The sequence below is a fragment of the Felis catus genome, chromosome B3 (genome assembly GCF_018350175.1).
Source record: "Felis catus isolate Fca126 chromosome B3, F.catus_Fca126_mat1.0, whole genome shotgun sequence".
In the NCBI taxonomy this organism is placed as follows: domain Eukaryota; kingdom Metazoa; phylum Chordata; class Mammalia; order Carnivora; family Felidae; genus Felis; species Felis catus.
In genome coordinates this window covers 782,131-799,685 of record NC_058373.1, presented here as the reverse complement: position 1 = coordinate 799,685, position 17,555 = coordinate 782,131, and the positions used below count along the sequence as shown (strand labels likewise).

The 17,555-nt window shown below is 63.1% G+C and overlaps 1 protein-coding gene across 2 annotated transcripts in view; it reads left to right on the top strand.

Annotated features, from left to right (window-relative positions):
• RASGRF1 (Ras protein specific guanine nucleotide releasing factor 1) overlaps positions 1 to 17,555 on the top strand; it is a 98,643-nt gene that overhangs the window by 69,493 nt on the left and 11,595 nt on the right. For both annotated transcript variants that reach the window (XM_019831755.3, XM_011282702.4), the window contains exons 14-23: positions 357 to 605; positions 3,362 to 3,735; positions 5,575 to 5,700; positions 7,018 to 7,188; positions 7,665 to 7,771; positions 8,031 to 8,143; positions 9,908 to 9,968; positions 13,001 to 13,104; positions 14,230 to 14,314; positions 17,138 to 17,335. In XM_019831755.3, coding sequence (XP_019687314.2) covers positions 357 to 605; positions 3,362 to 3,735; positions 5,575 to 5,700; positions 7,018 to 7,188; positions 7,665 to 7,771; positions 8,031 to 8,143; positions 9,908 to 9,968; positions 13,001 to 13,104; positions 14,230 to 14,314; positions 17,138 to 17,335 — 1,588 coding nt within the window. The remainder of the gene's footprint in view (positions 1 to 356; positions 606 to 3,361; positions 3,736 to 5,574; positions 5,701 to 7,017; positions 7,189 to 7,664; positions 7,772 to 8,030; positions 8,144 to 9,907; positions 9,969 to 13,000; positions 13,105 to 14,229; positions 14,315 to 17,137; positions 17,336 to 17,555) is intronic.

Here is a 17,555-nt window from a genome sequence, read left to right as displayed (position 1 = left end):
GGCAGACCGCGTGTTGTTTCCCCTCCGGGGCGGTTTGAAGAGCGGAGCCGTGAACGCTGGTGGACAGGTTTCTGTGTGAACAGATTTCCCTTTTATCTTGTGAGCTCAGCGACACGTGCTTTGTAAGCTGGCCACGGGTCGTCCAGTGTGTCTGGGGGTTTTCTGACGTCGGGCATGTGGGATGCCGTCCGGAGGAGGCAGCATCTTGCAGGGGGTCGTCCTCCGCACAGGAGGCCCGCGGCCCTTCGGCGCCCCGTCTGTCCGTCCGCCCTCGGCCGTTGCACGTCGGGGAGACGGTGCCGGGTGGGCTCCTGAGCTCAGACCCCGTCTCCCCGCGGTCCTCCCTCGCCCCGCAGGTCGGACGCCTCCCTGTACTGCGATGACGTGGACATCCGCTTCAGCAAAACCATGAACTCCTGCAAAGTGCTGCAGATCCGCTACGCCAGCGTGGGCCGGCTGCTCGAGAGGCTGACGGACCTGCGCTTCCTGAGCATCGACTTCCTCAACACCTTCCTGCACTCCTACCGCGTCTTCACCACCGCCGTCGTGGTCCTGGACAAGCTCATCACCATCTACAGAAAGCCCATCAGCGCCATCCCCGCCAGGTGCATAGGCCGCCCCCGGGGACGTCGGGGGGACCACAGATGTGACATGTTGAGTGCACGTGGGCACCTCCCGGGGCCGGGGGGCTGTCTCTCCCTCACCCTGGAGGGCTGACCGGCCCCCCCCCAGCTGTCTCTCCCCCAAACTGGGGGGCTAACCGCCCCCCCAGCTGTCTCTCCCCCAAACTGGAGGGCTGACCGCCCCCCCAGCTGTCTCTCCCCCGAACTGGGGGGCTGACCAGCCCCCCCAGCTGTCTCTCCCCCGCCCTGGGGAGACTCAAGGGCACACGTTGCTCTCTGCTCCCTGCCCGCACCTCTGCACTGCCCTCCTGGAAGCACAGGGCCGCCTCTCTGGAAAAGCCGGTGCTCCCCACCTTCCCGTTTCAGAAAGAAGGGGAACGGGAAGAATAACGAGGGTCAGGGCAGCGGAAGGAGGCGGACAGGCGGAGACTCCCGGCCCGTCCCTGCCAGGACCTGCTCTGGAGGGAGGGGGCACACCTGGGCTGGCACAGCACGCGGAAGGCAGGCCACCCTCCGGCCCCCAGCTCAGCCCGCCGGGACCCAGAGAGGCCAGGAGACTCGCCCCAGAGCCCCTAGAAGCGCAGGGCTGAGTGGGGGCCCGAACCCAGGGCCCTGGGCTTGTCGGGGACGCCCGTGACCATGTCTGTGTGAGTCTGTGTAGCAGGCAGGGGGCCTGCCTTTCCCTCCTCTGCCCTGCCCTGCCCTGCTCCACCCGCTGGCACCGTGAGCCCCGGGTCCCTGCCGGGGGAGGACCCTGAGGGCAGGCACAGCCCGGGTCACAGGGTCAGCACTTGCCGGAAGAGCTGGCCTCGGAACCGCAGTCACGGGGCTTCGCTGACAGGCAGACCGGTCCTGCTGCTGGACACCCGGCCTCTTAGCTGAACGGAACCCTCCACTCCCATGTCACCGAACGGTTACCGGTCCGGGGCAGTACTGGTCGGGGCGCGGCCGGGGGCGACCCCAGTGCACCTGCGACCCAGAAGGGGGTGCGTGGGGAAGGTAGCTAGCAGTCTTCACGCAACACAGGGAAACCGAGGCAGAGTGATGGGCCTGCCCTGCCGTAGACCGAGTTCAGGGACCGGACGCGCACCCCTGAGGGACCTCACTGGTTCAGGGGGACCCGTCAGGAAATGGAGGGACCAGCAGGTCCCTCTGAATGCCCCTCACCCCCTGGGTGACACTTGGGGCCAGAGCCTCAACTCTGGGGAGATGCTGTGTCCCACCAACTTCCCAGGGCCACCGAGAGACCCAGCCGGTCCCAAATGAGAGCCCAGGACGTGAGGAGGGGCCGCGAGGCCTGGAGGCCCTACCCATCCCCCCGCCACCCCACACGTCTGCCGCCAGGGCAGCCGACCTCCCAGAGAGCACCCGCGCCCCCAGTGCCCGTGCTGCCCGCACCCTCCTCACTGACCACCTGCCCCTGCCCTCAGGGCTGGGCTCGCCTCTCCGCTCTGAACTTCCAGAACCCCAGCAGTCAGCTTCCAGGGGCCCCGGGAAAGCCGGACAAGCTACCCGTCCAGGCTGAGACACGTCCGCGAGCTGAGGAGGTCATTCCTGGGGGCCCGGAGGTCTGTCCTGTGCAGAGCACAGAGCAGATACGTTCCACGCGTGTGTCACCCGCTTCCAGCCTGGCCCTGAGGCGTAGAGGCACGACCAGGATTGCTGGGAGACCCACTTTCCACGTCCTGCCCCGGGTTTGCCCCAAGGCTGGCCGAACGCCCTGGTGGGGCACAGAGGACACGGGGTTTGGAGCCTCATCCTGTCTCTGAGTCTCAGCCTCTCCATCCCTAACCCCCTCAGGACCTGTGTGAGGGTGAGGTCAGAGCACGAGGGGTCACCAGGCCCTGGTGGACAGCACCTCGCCTCAGACCCTGCTGCTGACCAGAGGGAAGGCGCGAGGGGTGCCCGTAGACCCACCGTGCCATGGAAGGGCACACCCCTGCCCAGACCACGAGACGGGACGCTTGCACACGCACATATCTGTCCACAGCCCGTTTCGTCACACCGCCCCTTGGCCCATGTCCATGCAAGTGCACCTGCTCGGGGGATTGGCCCGGGTGTCAGGGGTCCCAAGGGTGTCTCCCGAAACTGGCTTCGTCTCTGGGGGCCTGAGCCAAAGGACACACACAGCCAAGGAGTGGGAAAAGGAAGGGTTTTCCTCAGAACAAGGAGCGAGAACAGCAAGGGTGTGTCCCAACGCTGTGTGCCCCCCACAAAAGTACTGGGAAGTTTTAGGCTAAGGGCACACGCACGTTCACGGGGTGGGGCTCGCCTGGGCAGACTTGAGCACCGAATCGGGGCAAAGTTGTTGGGAGCCACCAGAGCCCAGGCCGGAGCTGAGTGACGTCCCAAGGCCGGCAGGGTCTGGCACCCTCGATTCCGCTCCTGGTGATCCTGGCGTGGGTGCTCCCGGGGGCTTAAATCCTGCAAACACAAGTCAGGAACGTGCGTCAGGCCCGTCCCTCCGTCTGAATGAGCACCGGGAGTTGTACCAGCGACTTACCATCCCTGAGACGACACTGTCCCCGGCCCGGCGGCGTCTGTCTGTCCCTCCCTTCTCCTCCCTTGAAATCGTGACGTCCCAGGGTGTGTCCCGCCATCGCGGTGCCTCGCAGGTGGTTCTGGGAGGAGTGTCCCCAGAAGAGAGGTGCCGGGCGCCCCGGAGGCCGGGAGACCCCAGGCCTGGGAAGGCAGCCGGGCCCGCTCTGACCGTCTGCTTCCGTCCCCCGCCCGCCCAGGTCCCTGGAGCTTTTGTTTGCCAGCGGCCAGAACAGCAAGCTTCTGTACGGCGACCCCCCCAAGTCCCCGCGCGCCACGCGCAAGTTCTCCTCGCCGCCCCCCCTGTCCATCGCCAAGACGTCGTCGCCCGGCCGCCGGCGGAAGCTGTCCCTGAACATCCCCATCATCACGGGTGGCAAGGCCCTGGACCTGGCCGCCCTCAGCTGCAACTCCAATGGCTACAGCAGCCTGTACTCGGCCGTGTCGCCCTTCAGCAAGGCCTCGCTGGACACCAGCAAGCTCTACGTGTCCAGCGGCTTCACCAACAAGATTCCGGACGAAGGTGACACGGCAGCTGAGAAGCCCGAAGAGCCCTCGGCTCTCAGCAAGCAGAGTGAGTGGGCGTGTGGGCTCTCCCAGGGCGGGAGGGACTTGGGGGTCCCGGCCAGATGCTGGAGGTGGGCAGAGTCTGGGCAGGAGGAAGCCGGCAGACAGGCAGGCAGAGACCCCCAGGGCGTGGCTTCATCCTGCGTCTGTCTGTCTGCGGGCGGGTCCCGGATCCCGGACCTCCGTCAGGGCCCAGTAAGGAAGGGGTCACCGGACCCGGCTCCCGTCCCCTGGGGTCCACAGCGAGCTGAGGAACAGGACCCCACGCGGAGATGTGTGCACCTGATGTGTTGTGCTGGAGAGATATTCGAGGGGCACAGGGAGTGGGCTGGGGACGCCGTCTGGAGAGTCAGAGAAGGCTTTCTGGAAGGCCCACGATGTCTAGACTTTGACCAGGAGGAGGGGGCACGGTCTAGGCAAGGGAATGCAGTGGACAGGACTAAGTGAGGAAAAGCATCGTGTGCTCAGGAACAGCCTGAGCCCAGCACAGCTGGGACGCTGGGTGTGGGGGCAGCACAGAGACCAGGGGCACAGGCTGGCAGCCCCCTCCTCTTAGAGCCCTCCGGACCATTCTGGAAGGCATCTGTTTGGGTGGCTGGTCCGGTTCAGCTCAGCGCCCCCAGCGCTGTCTTGGTTAGCACGTTTGTGCCTGTCACATTTGGAAATTTGACATAAAACAGTCATGCACGCGCACACCCCTGGGCCGGCCGGTCCCTAGGCCCTGAGAAAGGGGCCTTCGAGAAAGACTTTGAGGGTGGTCCGGATTCCTCTCCTGTGCATCAAGACGGGGGAGGCAGGGAGCGGCCCCAGCAGGGACACAGCTGGGGAGGGAAGCTCCCAGAAGGCTCTGTCACCAAGTGACATTTACCGTGATACATACAGTAAATGGCTGATGGGTGCGTCCGAAGGTCTGTAACCAAGGGACAGCCCGCTAGAAAGCCCCAGATGCCATCCTGTGGGGGCAGAGGACAGGGTGACCATCTGACATCAACCCTCAGTGAGTCCAGGCCTCCCGCATTTGGAAGCTTAACATAAAACAGTCCTGAAAGGTGATCTCATTCCTGACCAGTGACGGAGGGGCCCCAGAACCTAAGTGTGTACCAAAGTGTGTGTGTGTGTGTGTGTGTGTGTGTGTGTGTATGTGTGTGTGTGTGTGTGTGTGTGTGTGTGTGTGTGGACGTTTTCTTAGGGTCTGTAGCTGACTCGGTGTCTCCAGGGCCTCCCCTCCCCTCCAAGGTCTCGCTCACTGCAGCTGGGGAGACCGAGGACCAGAGAGGCGAGGGTACTTACCTCGATGGCTGTTCCTCAGCTGGACTTTAATACACTTCATCCCTTTTTCCCAAAGTGCGTAACCCTGGAGCGTCCTGAGTCTTGGGAGACAAACTTTGCACCAAACCGGGACGCTTTGATAGTGACCAAAGGCGTGGGACGACAGGGGCCAAGCAGGGCTTTCTGGGCAATGCAGGGCAGATGATGTCCCCAAGATGCTTCACACGCACACACGTGTGCTCACACACATGCACACACACGCTCGCGCACAAGGCTGGGACGCGGCACCTCAATGCTTGGCGTGGTCCGTGACCAGCCACGGGGCATCGCCCTGGAGCATGTTAAGGGGGCGACCCTCCGGGCCCACCCTGACCTCCGGGTCAGCACCGGCTCCGTCGTGAGGCCCCCGGGCGTGGGTGTCGGAAGGCCATGGTGGAGATCCGCGACCCTGCTGGCGCAGGGAATGGTCCTCGGCGGGTAAATGCAGACCTGCGCAGCTCCGCTTTGGTGCCTGGAGGCCCGAAGCTGATGATGGACGACTGTGGGAGAAACGCGGCCTCGTCCCCCCTCTCCCCAGGCTCAGAAGTCTCCGTGAGGGAAGAGTCGGATAACGACGAGGACCAGAGTGAGGACGGGGACACGGAGGCGTCGCCGACCAAATCCCCAACGACGCCAAAGTCGGTCAAAAGCAAAAATCCCTCAGGTACAGTTGAGCATTCCGGAGCCACGGACGGCTTCCGGGGGACGAGCAGCCCAGGTGGGGAGGGGACGGCAGGTCATGCCGGGCACAGCGAGCGGGCCTCCTCTCCACGAGACACATGACCCTAGTGTCTGCCGCCGTGTCGCAGCCCCCGGGGCCGCTGCAGGGCGGGGACACGGGCTGCTCCTCCCCGTCTGCACGGTCACCCTGACACGGGCGGGCAGGAGGGGCCGGCACCGGTGCGTTCACGGGGGACGCAGGTTCGGGTGTCAGTCGAGCTGTGGTCTGGGTCCTGTCGCGGTCGGGCAGCCTCGTGCATCGAGGTCGTGCCCAGTTACCGGACGAGGGAGCAGAGTCCCCGCAGGTGTGACCGCCCCCGCCCGAGCCTCAAGGACCCACAATCCCGAGGGCCTCCCGTCCCCATGAGGCACTGCCCACGAGGCACTCCCGCCTCACCTCCCCTCCCGCCTCCAGCCCCGCTATGGGGTGAGCCTGAGCCCCGAGCACCCCAACTGTCCGGGCCTCCCCTGAGTCTCAGAGCCGCCGGGTCGTGGATGCCACGGCCCCAGCAGATTCGCCGGAGCGCACATCTCAGAAATAAGCTTTTTGAGTTTTCGAGATAAAGCACGTGCCCCGCAGGGCAGGAGCTCCGTGCTCTGTCCCGAAGGCGGGGTGCCGTCCCGAGACCTGGAGGAGTTTCCAGAGTCACGGTTGCTGCTGTCGCGGCTAAAACCTGAGCGCCAAGTTTCGCTGGCACACACATAGTATTTCACCCGAAACCACGGACTTGCACACTTTCTCTCCTCTACCCTTGACCGCTGTTTGAAGTAGGGACTATTGGCCTTATTGTCCGGAGATCACTGAGACCCAGAGAGGTTAAGCAGTTCCCCGAGGCCACACAGCTGGCAGGGCAAGGACTCAGAGCACGGGGCTCGCCACACCCCACCAGTGAGCCCGTCAGTATGAACGACTGATGTCAGACTTGGGACGGGTGACGCGTTCATCCCAAATGGCCTGCGATGGTGAGAACGCTCACGACACAGTCCTCCAGCGGCCTGGGCCCTGCTGAGCCTAAGAGGTGACAGAGCAGCGGAGAGGAGGGCCGGGCAGCTGGCGGGGCCTTTCCCATCCCAAGCCGGCCCTGAGGGTGGCCTGCCCCCTCCTCTGGGGATGTCAGCAGCCGGACCCCCACCAGCACCTGCTCGGGGGCCGTGAAGGCAGCCCGCCCGTCCCGAGGCTGCTCCGGCTGGGGACCCTGGTTTTCTAACCGCCGAGAGCCGGACCGGCAAAGGCTGAGGACTGGCCTTCTTCCCTCCACAGAGTTCCCCCTCTTTTCCTACAACAATGGGGTGGTCATGACCTCGTGTCGGGAACTGGACAACAGCCGCAGTGCCCTGTCCGCGGCCTCTGCCTTTGCCATAGCAACGGCGGGAGCCAACGAGGGCGCCCCAAGCAAGGACAAGTACCGCAGGATGTCCCTGGCCAGCGCAGGTGCGTGGGGGCGGCTCTGGGGGCAGCAGTGGCCACCACGGCCCCGGGAGCTGTCCCCCTTTGCCTGTGCGCGGCTCGCCGCCCCGGGGCCTTGGCTGGTGCCGACCCTCCTGGCTCCCGGCTCGGACGGCCCTGGCTCCGCCCATCTGGCCCCGCCCCCTGGGAGACTTGGCCCCAGTAAAGCCGATGCCCGTGGGAACCCGCCCCCCCACCCTCACGGCACTGGTCCCGTGGCAGAGGTGGAGGCAGAGGTGGGTGTGTGCCCTGTATCCACTGAGACTGCGTGGGCTCCAGTCTCGCTGGCCACAAACCTGGGCGGGTTGTTCGGTGTCTTCCTGGCCCTGCCCCCACGCCGTCCACCCACCAGCCACGGAGCAGCCCGGCTTAGCCACACGTGGCTGTTGAACCCAGACGAGAGCCAAGCTGTGCGTCTCGTCCTCACGTCTCCTCTGACCCTCCGCCACGCCTGCCACCAGGGTTTCCCCCTGACCAGCGGAACGGAGACAAGGAGTTTGTGATCCGCAGAGCGGCCACCAACCGGGTCCTGAACGTGCTCCGCCACTGGGTCTCCAAACACTCTCAGGTGGGGGAGGGGGGCCCCGGCACTGGCCTCTGCGAGCAGCGGGGAGGGCAGCAAGGACACCAGGGGACGGGGACCTGGGTTGCCCCACCTCTGTCTGCAGCAGGGATACCAAGTGGGTCTGCACCCCAGGGTCCCGGCCCCGGGGTGCAGCCGCCAGGGAAAACGGAGACGGGGCAGAAACACAGCTCGGGCTGGTCAGGGGCCACGGCAGGGCAGCGCTAGAGCAGTGGCCAGCGCCGTGGCCCGTCTCCCCCCACAGGACTTTGAGACCAACAATGAGCTCAGAGGCAAGGTGATCAGCTTCCTGGAGGAGGTCATGCACGACCCCGAGCTCCTGACCCAGGAGAGGAAGGCCGCGGCCAACATCATCAGGTAGGGCGGTCGCGGCCCCGGCCGAGCACTGCCTGCACGCGGCGGCGGGGGGATGGGGGGCCGGGCGGGGCCCTTCCCGGGCGCGGTGGCCTCCGTCCGGTGTGCAGGGGAGCATCCTTGGGCTGCCGGGGGGAGGCGCCCGGCTTCTGCATCCAGGCCCCCCGGGGTCCGTGTGTCCTTGCCCCCCTCTCCCGCCAGGCCCGGGATCCCCTTGTGGCAGGAGCCAGGCTGCTCTGCATCCGCACCTGCCAAGTCCTGTCTGGTCTGAGCTCCCTTTTAAGGCAGCCCCCGGGGGCACGGGGCTGTGAAGTCTTAGTCAAGGTCAAACAGAGTTTTGCCTTCGCCACCCCCCCTCCACCCCCCGCCTCTCCTGCTGGGCAGTCGGGAGTCAGGTAGCCTGTCTGAGCCGGCGAAGCCGGTGACTCGCTGTGGCCTCGGACGGACCCCTCCCTCGGCCTCGTTTCCTTCCTGTAAAATGGGTGAGCAGCACGCACTCCAAGGGCTGTGGTGAGGCAGGGGTGAGGTCACGCTATCACTTCTGCACATCACCGGTGGGTGTCATGCTGCTCGTCTGGCTGACCTGGTCCACCCCCAGCCCTGCCCGGGGGCCAGGGCTCAGGGCTCAGGGTCAGGTTCCTCCTCCCCACTTCCTGCCTTCTCTGCCTGAGGCCTCGGTCTCTGATCCCCACTTGCAGCCACTTGCCTGTGGCCGGAGTCTCCTGCCCTCCTCCTCCCCCGCCATCCACCTCGCTTGCCCGGGGCCGTGCCGTCGCTTCCCGGGGTTTGAAGTCCCACAGTGCCTTTCAGGCTTCTCTCACCCTCAGCAGCCCCTGCACCCGCACCCGCACCTACACCACACCTGCACCCGTGTCACCCACACCCGCGCAGTCGGCCCCCAGGCTCTTGGTCTCTCTTCTGCGCGGGAGTGCGCTGGGCCCCTGAGCCCGCTGACCAGAGCCCCCTCCGCCTCGGGTGCAGCGAGAAGACCTGGCCGGCGTCGGGCGGCCCTGCTGGGAATGGCACGTGCACAGGCCACGCGTTCTCTGTGCGATGGCCTCCCGGGCTAGAAGTTTACGTAAAATGCCTTCTGTGGGGCGGACATCCAGTCGGTCCGAGTCTGTCTGCCCATGGCCCGCAGGTCCCTGGCGTCATCCTCTGCCCCCGGCGGTCACGATGCCGTCACGGTGGGAACAAAGCACTTAGGCCTGACTCGACCCACCCTGGCTCCCCACCAGGGCCCGATGCCCACTCCGCCATCCCCCGCCGCCTCTGTGCCTCCGTCCGAAGGGCTCCGCAGCTCTCCTGCCCGCTCTGTCCTCGGGGCCTGGAGCTCCTTCCCCACGTTCATCCTGTCATTCCACGGCTCTCCGCGAGAGCCTGGCTGCAGGCCCGCCCTGGGCGGGGGCCAGAGCTGCGGGGTGGACACATCAGACGTCACCCCGCCCTCGGGCTCCTGGCCGGGGGTGGCCCGCAGCCTTCCCAACACCAGGACACCGGGGGCTGAGAGCACAGGGGCCTGAGGCTGATGGAGGCCGGGAGGGTCAGACAACGGAGTCCTGGAGGACAGGCCATGAGGGAAGGTTGTGACGTGGGAACGGGCGGTGCGCTCACGGCACAGGAACCACAGAGCAGAGGCGGGGCGGGGGGAGGGCGGGTAAAGTGTGGGATCTAGGGGGCGCTCACCCCGTGGGGATGGGGTGGGGCGCCCCAGAGGTGAGGGGGGTAGGGGCTGCACAGGGCTCACTGCGCTGTCTCGCCCCCTAGGACTCTGACCCAGGACGACCCGGGTGACAACCAGGTCACGCTGGAGGAGATCACACAGATGGTGAGCCGGGCCCCCTGATGGTGCCCAGTCCCATCCTGTGCCGGCTCCCCAGGGCGGGCGTCCCAGAGCACACAAGCAGATGACTCGGGGCAGCAGAGACCAGTTCTCAGAGTTCTGGGGGCCAGGAGCCCGCGAGGAAGGTGGCGGCTGGGGCCCGGGGGACGGTCCTGCCCGCCTCTTCCAGCTCCTGGTAGCCCCACAGTCCTCGGCTTGTGGCCGTCTCTGATGCCTGCCTCCTCCCTGTCTTTCCTCCACACGACTGTCCCTGTGTCCACACTGCTCCCTCTTACAGATGCCAGTGCTGTTGGATCAGTCCCCCACCCCGTGTCCTCATCTCACCCGGGCACATCTAGGAGACCTTGTGTCCAAATGAGGTCGCGTCCCAGATGCCAGGGATTAGCAGCACCTCTGTTTCGGAGGGAGGAAATTCGGCCCATGACACTCCCGCCCCTCCTCTCTTCACCTCTGCCCCCACCCCAGCCCCTCAGCTCCTTCTCTGCTCACGTGTCCCTGGAGGGGGCAGGTCAGAGGTCAGGCAGTGGTCGGTGCGTGCTAGACTGAGACGCGAGGTGCTCTTCCCTACGGCAGCGAGTTCACATCCTCACCGCGTTCACGACGAGGCGGCTGAGGGTGGGGGAGGTGACGGGCCTCACCTGAGGTCACGGTGTCAGCTCAGGGGGAGCTCCAAAGTGGGTGCTGGTTCACACACCTCACCGCCTCATCCCTGAGAGGCAGGTGCAACTCGCCCTGCCCGGAAACGAGGGAGCCCAGGGGAGCTCGGTGCTTCCCACAAGGAATAGGGGGCTGACGGTGTTCCACGCCGTGGAGGGGAATGATGGTCTCGCGTGCTCCCGGGGCCTGGCCGGGCCCACTGCCTTCTCCGGGTCAGGGATGTGCCCGTGTGCCCCCCAGCATGCCACTGTGAGCCACCCCAGAGTCCTGGGCCCCTGCCACCACGGTGGCCAAGGAAGCTCAAGGCAGACTGGTTTTGACCCCCCTCAGGTAGAGGCGGCCCCCCCCCATGCTCCCTCACCTCTCAAACCGGCTGACTGACCTCCTGTGCTTTCTGCACTCAGTGTGGGGACTCAGGACTCGGGGCTCTGGGCCCACTGCAACCCCCCCCCCCTCCTGACTCCAGGCCCTGGGCATGGGTGAGGCCCCCTATGAGGGAGCACCTGCCTACGTGGGGCCCACGTCCTGCCCCCCGAGCGCACTCCGGCTGGTGCCCCCGGGCAGGGAAGTTGTTCATGTACAGTCACCAGATCGACCCTTGGGGCCAGGATGCTGGGTGGACCCTGGGAGACACTGGCTCCTTCCTGGCGCCTCTCTGCAGGGGCTAGAGCGAACTCGTCCTGTTTCCCACCCGACCAGAATGTTTGCCTTCGGGAGCGGGAGAGCCCTTGTTCCCGGCGAGCAGCCTGCAGCTCTTGGGAACAGAGCACCGCTGAGCCGCCCTCAGCCCTGCCCTGACTTGTTCCCAGTGCCCTGAGAGCCTGTGGGGGCACAGCCTGTGTGGACGAGGCCCCCGTGGCCTCACCAGAGAGCCCAAGGACTTTTGCAGTGAAACTTTGACAGGCCCCGTGACAGGTGGAGGAAGGTGGAGGTCTGAGCTCTGGTTCAGGGTCCCCTTCTTTCCTAGGTGACCAAGAGGGAGCAGGGTCCACTTGCTGAGCAAATCTTCTGGCCAAGTCTCTCTGCCCCTGGGCCGACCCCCACAGGCCTCTCCCCAGCCGAGGCCAGCCACTGGCCCTCAGCCCTGACGGATCAGCTATCCTGGGCCCTCGGAAGTGGGCTGGGCTGTCCACCTGCCTGCCGGGGGCTCCCCCCCATGACAGTCCTTACCCCAAAACACCCCACCCTGGGTGGCATCTACGGCTGCTGTCCCCGAGTCCCCACCGCCTTCCTGAGGACTTGTCATCCCTGATGGTTTCATGTCCCCACACTCCTGCACACATGCTTCTGGCCTGGGGTGACTGTGCCAGGGGGATGCGTGGCTACCCCAGCACGCACACGTGCACACGCACACACACGTGCACACGCAGACGAGAGAGTGAGTTCCTCTGCCTCCCTGCATTCTGTCTCTGCCTGGTCCTGTGTCTCTGGTCCTTCTGTCCCAGTGTCTGGCAAGGACCCAGCAATGTGACCCTCAGTGTCACTGCTCAGGGAGTGGGAAAGAGGGAGGGAGGGAGACCGTCTCACAGGGATGGTTTCCCCCCTTGAAACGGGATGGACCCCATGCCCTTGTGATGAGTGCAGCCCTGGGGGGCTCAGCCCAGCCCCGGGGGCCCCTGGGGAGAGTAGCTGGCCCCTTCGTCCCACGCGGCCTAGTTGGAGGTCGGGGTGATCCTTGTTGCTGGTTCTTCTGCCAGTGGACACAGGCCCCTCCCAAGGCCAGCAGACTCCCTCCCCTCCCTTCCACTGCCACCACGCCCCCGGAGCCAGCAGACCTTCCATGAGGCCTCCCCATGTCCGCCTCTTATCAAATCCCTGCCACGGGGTCCTTGGGCCCCTCGCAAGTGCTTCCTGTGGCCAAGGGGCCCAGGTGGTGGCACCTGTAAGGGTAGTGTCCATGGAAGCCCCCAGAGACGTGAGAACCCCAAGACGAAGGCCAGACAGCCACCTTCTGGGCCCAGGACAGGAACACCGCCCCAGGAGGCTGTCACACCTGTGAGCCCACACCTGCTAATGAGTTTTAAAAGGAAAGGTTACAGAGGCGGGTATGGGTCCAGACAGAATCTGAAGGAGGAGACGGGTCGCTGGGAGGTCACAGGCCCCAGGCCCAGCCAGTGACCCAGTCGTGATCCTCGGGAGCCTCTCTTGTCTCATTCATGCTCTGGGGCAAGGTGGACCCGTTGCAGGGGAAGCGGTGACTCAGGAGCACGGGTGCACACTCGGGGCACCGCAAGGTCCCAGCTCCCTTCGCCCTTTCCTCCTCTCCCTCCCTGCACACGCCAGCCACCTGCTCACTAGGGGTCACAGCGGGAAAGTGTCCAGAAATCGGGAAGGGCCTGACTCAGGACTTGCTCCCTCAGGCAGAAGGCGTGAAGGCAGAGCCCTTTGAAAACCACTCAGCCCTGGAGATCGCCGAGCAGCTGACCTTGCTGGACCACCTCGTCTTCAAGAAGATCCCTTACGAGTGAGTGGGTGCGGGTGCGGGCCCTCCCTCCTCCTCCCTGGGAGTCGGCTTTGGCTGTGCCCCGGGAACACGTGCAGGAGGCTCCCAGAGCCGCGTGAATTCTCCGCAGGAGGAACAGAAATGTGTAAATGCGCGTGTCTGTCGGCAGGCACGAGGGAGGGTCCTCTTTGCTGGCCCCAAGGGCCCACCTTACTGTGAGCTGCATGCGCACACACATGCGTGCTTTTCCAGAAGCATCTCCAACTCCGCATTCCTACTCTGCAGGTCTGGGAAAGGAGTGTGTGTGTGCTCCCTCCCTGGGAGCAGAGCGTGGGGACAGCCCCGTGGTCTGGTGCACCTGCCCTGGTTCTCAGTTTTCACGTTTATGTCTGAACTGGGGGCAAACCTCCTTGTGAGTCACTGTTGCCGTGAGTTCCTGCCAAGGGCCTGAGAAGAGCTTCCCGAGATTGGTGTCTCTGAGTCTGAGGCTTCTGGTCCCTGCTTTCCAGAAAGGCGGCCCCGCCTGAAACTCCCCAAGGCCCTCGCTCGCGCGCACGGAGGGTGGAAACCCGCCTCTTCCCCCAGATGCGAAGCAGGTGTCACTGCCGACAGGCTCCCTGTGGGAGAAGAAGCAGGTTTCTGAAACACAGCTCACTCCCCTCCTGCCCACGGCGCCCTGCCCAGGTCCCCCACGGTCACAGCCAAGCCCGGAGCTTCCCTGGGAGGCTGGGGCCGTGGGGGGGGGGGGGGCCGTGAGGTCGCCGTCCCAGAACACAGCCGGCTTGGCCTGCAGGCCCCTCTGTCCTTCCACTCGGCCCGTGTTGCGCCTCTGTCCCTGTCCTGCAGACAGCTTCTGCACAGGCACGCGGAGATACGAGTTCTCCGTCACAAGCAGGGTGCGGAGCGGACTCAGCCGTGACCGCGCGCTCACTGCCACTTCTCTCCTCGTGTCGGCCTCACGACAGCCCCGGGAACAAAATAGTCACTGATCCCATTTCACAGATGAGGGAACTGAGGCCGCGAGCCCTGTCCTCTCCGGGGCTCTACAGAAAGTTACTCCCTGAGAAATTAGAGCCTCCAAAGGCAGAGAAAGCAACGCCGTCATCCGTGCAAACCTCACCCGCCCGGGGCCCTTCCTTCCCGCAGGGAGTTCTTCGGACAAGGCTGGATGAAACTGGAGAAGAATGAGCGGACCCCTTATATCATGAAAACCACGAAGCATTTCAACGACGTGAGTACGGTGGAGGGCGGTGGGGGGGAGGCGGTGCCCTTCTGTCCCGGGTTTTCCTTCCGCAGGCCCCTCAGGGTGCCAGGTGGAGGACAGGTTCCCCGCGAGGCTAGCGCCTGACCGTCTGCGGTTTGTGTGCACCGTGACCTCACGAGCCCTAAAGGATGGGGGCTGTTACCCCACGTCGGTCTAAGGAAAGCCGGGCTCTCAGGGCCCTTGCCCTGGGGGCTCCTGAGTCATGTCCGGGAGGCAAGGAAAAGTCCTCCCCCGGCACGAAGCCCGGCCCCAGCCCCTGAACCACAGGCCCTCGCGCCCAGCCTGGAAAGAGCCCCGGGGGCACCTGCGCTGGCCTCTAAGTTCCCCTGAGCTGAGTCAAACCCCCCAAGGGAAGGCCCTTGAGGAAGGAGCTGCACACGATTCCACTTGTCCTGACCTCCTGGCCAGGCTCCCTGGTCAACACCCACATCGGGGAGGGTCTGCGGCAGCGGGAGGAAAAGAGAGACACGGCCACACTGCAGCTTGGGGTCAGGACCCCCGTAGGGCACCCAGCAACAGACAGAACCCAGGCCACGTGTCCAGTTAGAGACAGTGCGCGAAGCAGGTGGGCAGGTCCTGGGAACGCGCGGCAGCCCCGGGCGGCAAAACCCGGTCCCTCGCCCTCCCCCCCGACTCCCGTGTGCGCCCAGGACCGAAGTGAGCCAAGGGCGGGGCATGAAACCAGTGTTTGCTGCCCGTGTGCGGCATGCCAGGCACTGTGCCCAGGGCTTTGCAAGCGTGGTCTCATTTACCCCTGTTATTCCCACTTTGTGAATGGGGAAACTGAGGCCCAAGGGGGGTCAGTTTCATCCCCAACATCACACGGCAAGACAGCCTGCCTCCGAGGGCCGCCCTCATCACCACCTGGCGTCCGGCCATCTCTCTTAGAATCTGCCCTGTCCCTCGGACACAGAATGTGCACCTCTGTGGTGGTGACCATCACGGCCCGTGGCTATTTCTAGATCTCTCCCCGGCTGGGTCTGCAGCTTCCCACGCCGTTGTCTTACTGAGCAGCACTGAGCAGGCTCTCCGGGATCAGGGCGAGGGCAGAGTGGGGGGGCACCCCTGCTGCCCGCGGCCCCCATGCGGCCGACTTGAGTGCAAACATCGATGGTGAATCTTGGTGTTGGTTCCGAAGAGAAAGCCTCTCATCTTTCCCCGTCGAGGATAATGTTTGTTTCTTTATCAAGTTAAAGAAATTCTTTTCTCTTCTTGTTTGCTGACGGTATTTGCCACAGATCGGTACTGAATGTTATCAAAATTGTGCGCATCTATTGAGATGGTCACGGCTTACCTCTTTTAAACTGTTGATGTGGTGAACGACGGTTACAGATTTTTCTCTAATGTTCACCCTTCCTTTCGTTCCGGGGACAGACCTAACCTGGTCGTGGCATGGCAGACAGGTGGATGTGTGATCTGCCTTCTCGTATCGTCTGCATTTGCTTTGGGTATCAAGGTTATACTGGCTTCATAGAGTACGTTGTAAGATACTCCCTTTTTTTTTTCTATTTTCTGGAAGGTTTCACAGAGATCTTCCTTTAAAAAATTAGTATAACTTGGGGCACCTGGGCAGCTCAGTCGGTTAAGCGTCCGACTTCAGCTCAGGTCATGATCTCGGGGTTCGTGAGTTTGAGCCCCGCGTCGGGCTCTGTGCTGACAGCTCAGAGCCTGGAACCTGCTTCGGATTCTGTGTCTCCCTCTTTCTCTGCCCCTCCCCCGCTCTCTCTTTCTATCTCTATCCCTCTCTCTTTCTCTTTCTCTTTCTCAAAATTAGTAAATTTTAGAGTTGTTTTCAAGAGTTACAACATATGTGCTATTTCATGTTTTCGTTCCTCCCTAATTCTCTTCAGTGGTTTTCCATCCTTAAATAGTTTTACAAGCCATCCTTTGGACATACATCCTTCAGAAATTATATTTGAGAAGATTTCTTGGCAGTAAAGGCCTACAGTTTTCATTCACCTGCACATGTCCTTTTCTTAATTGTTTATAACAAGTAGTCTTCTTTTTTACTTTTTTTTAATAATTATAAATTCATAGGAAGTTTCAGAGAAGAGCACAGGGTGAGCCAGCTGCTGCCCCAGCTCCGTGTGTTTCTTGCTCCCTGACTCCCCAGGTCCCGCCCACATCTGATTTGTGCATATGTGTGTGTGTGTGTGTGTGTGTGTGTGTGTGTGTTCACTGAGGGCAGGGGACCTCTGCCACTTTATATGTGAGCCCAGTGATGACACAAGGTATGGGTCCCCTCCAAGCCCCAGCCGTGTGGGGGAGACGGTCTCGGAGCTGGGCTCCTCCTTATCCTTCCAGGCGAACCGTGGGATCACTTTGTCAGGCCCTCAAGAGAGCTCTCATTGTGTGTTTTATTGGGTCACGTTGAAGTCACGTATTAGTTTAGAAAAAGGGCATATTTATATTCTCCTTTGGGAATTGGATCTTGTTCTTCGTAATCCAAACCTTTTATAACCTTTGGTCAATTGTTTTCATGCAGCGTCTTCGGAAATCCTCAGATATTTAAGTTCTTAGGTAGTTTACACATTCCCATTGGAATTTTGAGAATATTTTCCATGGTGTTTTCTAGTTGGTATATTGCCAGTGTATAGGAAAACTCGTTATTACGTGTCGAATGTTTAACCAGCCACCCTCGTGAGCTCTATTAGTCGTCCTGGTAGTTTTCCAGTGTATCCTTTTGGGATTTTCAAACGGGCAGTCATATCATCTGCAAGCAATGGTGATTTATCATCTCTGCAATACTTAGCCTCTTATTTTTTCTTGTCTCATTGCATGGGCTTAAAGATCAGTAACTTGATTGCTTCAGAGATCATCCGCAACGAGGACATCAACGCGAGAGTGAGCGCCATCGAGAAGTGGGTGGCCGTGGCCGACATATGCCGCTGTCTGCACAACTACAACGCCGTCCTGGAGATCACCTCGTCCATGAACCGCAGCGCAATATTCCGGCTGAAAAAGACGTGGCTCAAAGTCTCCAAGCAGGTGCGGCGGGAAGCCGGCGCCATCGCCTGCCTGGGGCCGGGCTGGGGCCGGGGCGCCAGAGTGCTGGCCTCCGGACATCCGGAGGTGGGCAGAGGACAGGGTGGAGGCCAGCGCTTCCTTGTAAGCCCTCTTCCGGGAGAACCTCTTCTCCTGTATCACCTGAGACCAGGTATCAGGCCCGCATATGTGGTGCTGGGACCCATGAGACTTTAATTCCCAC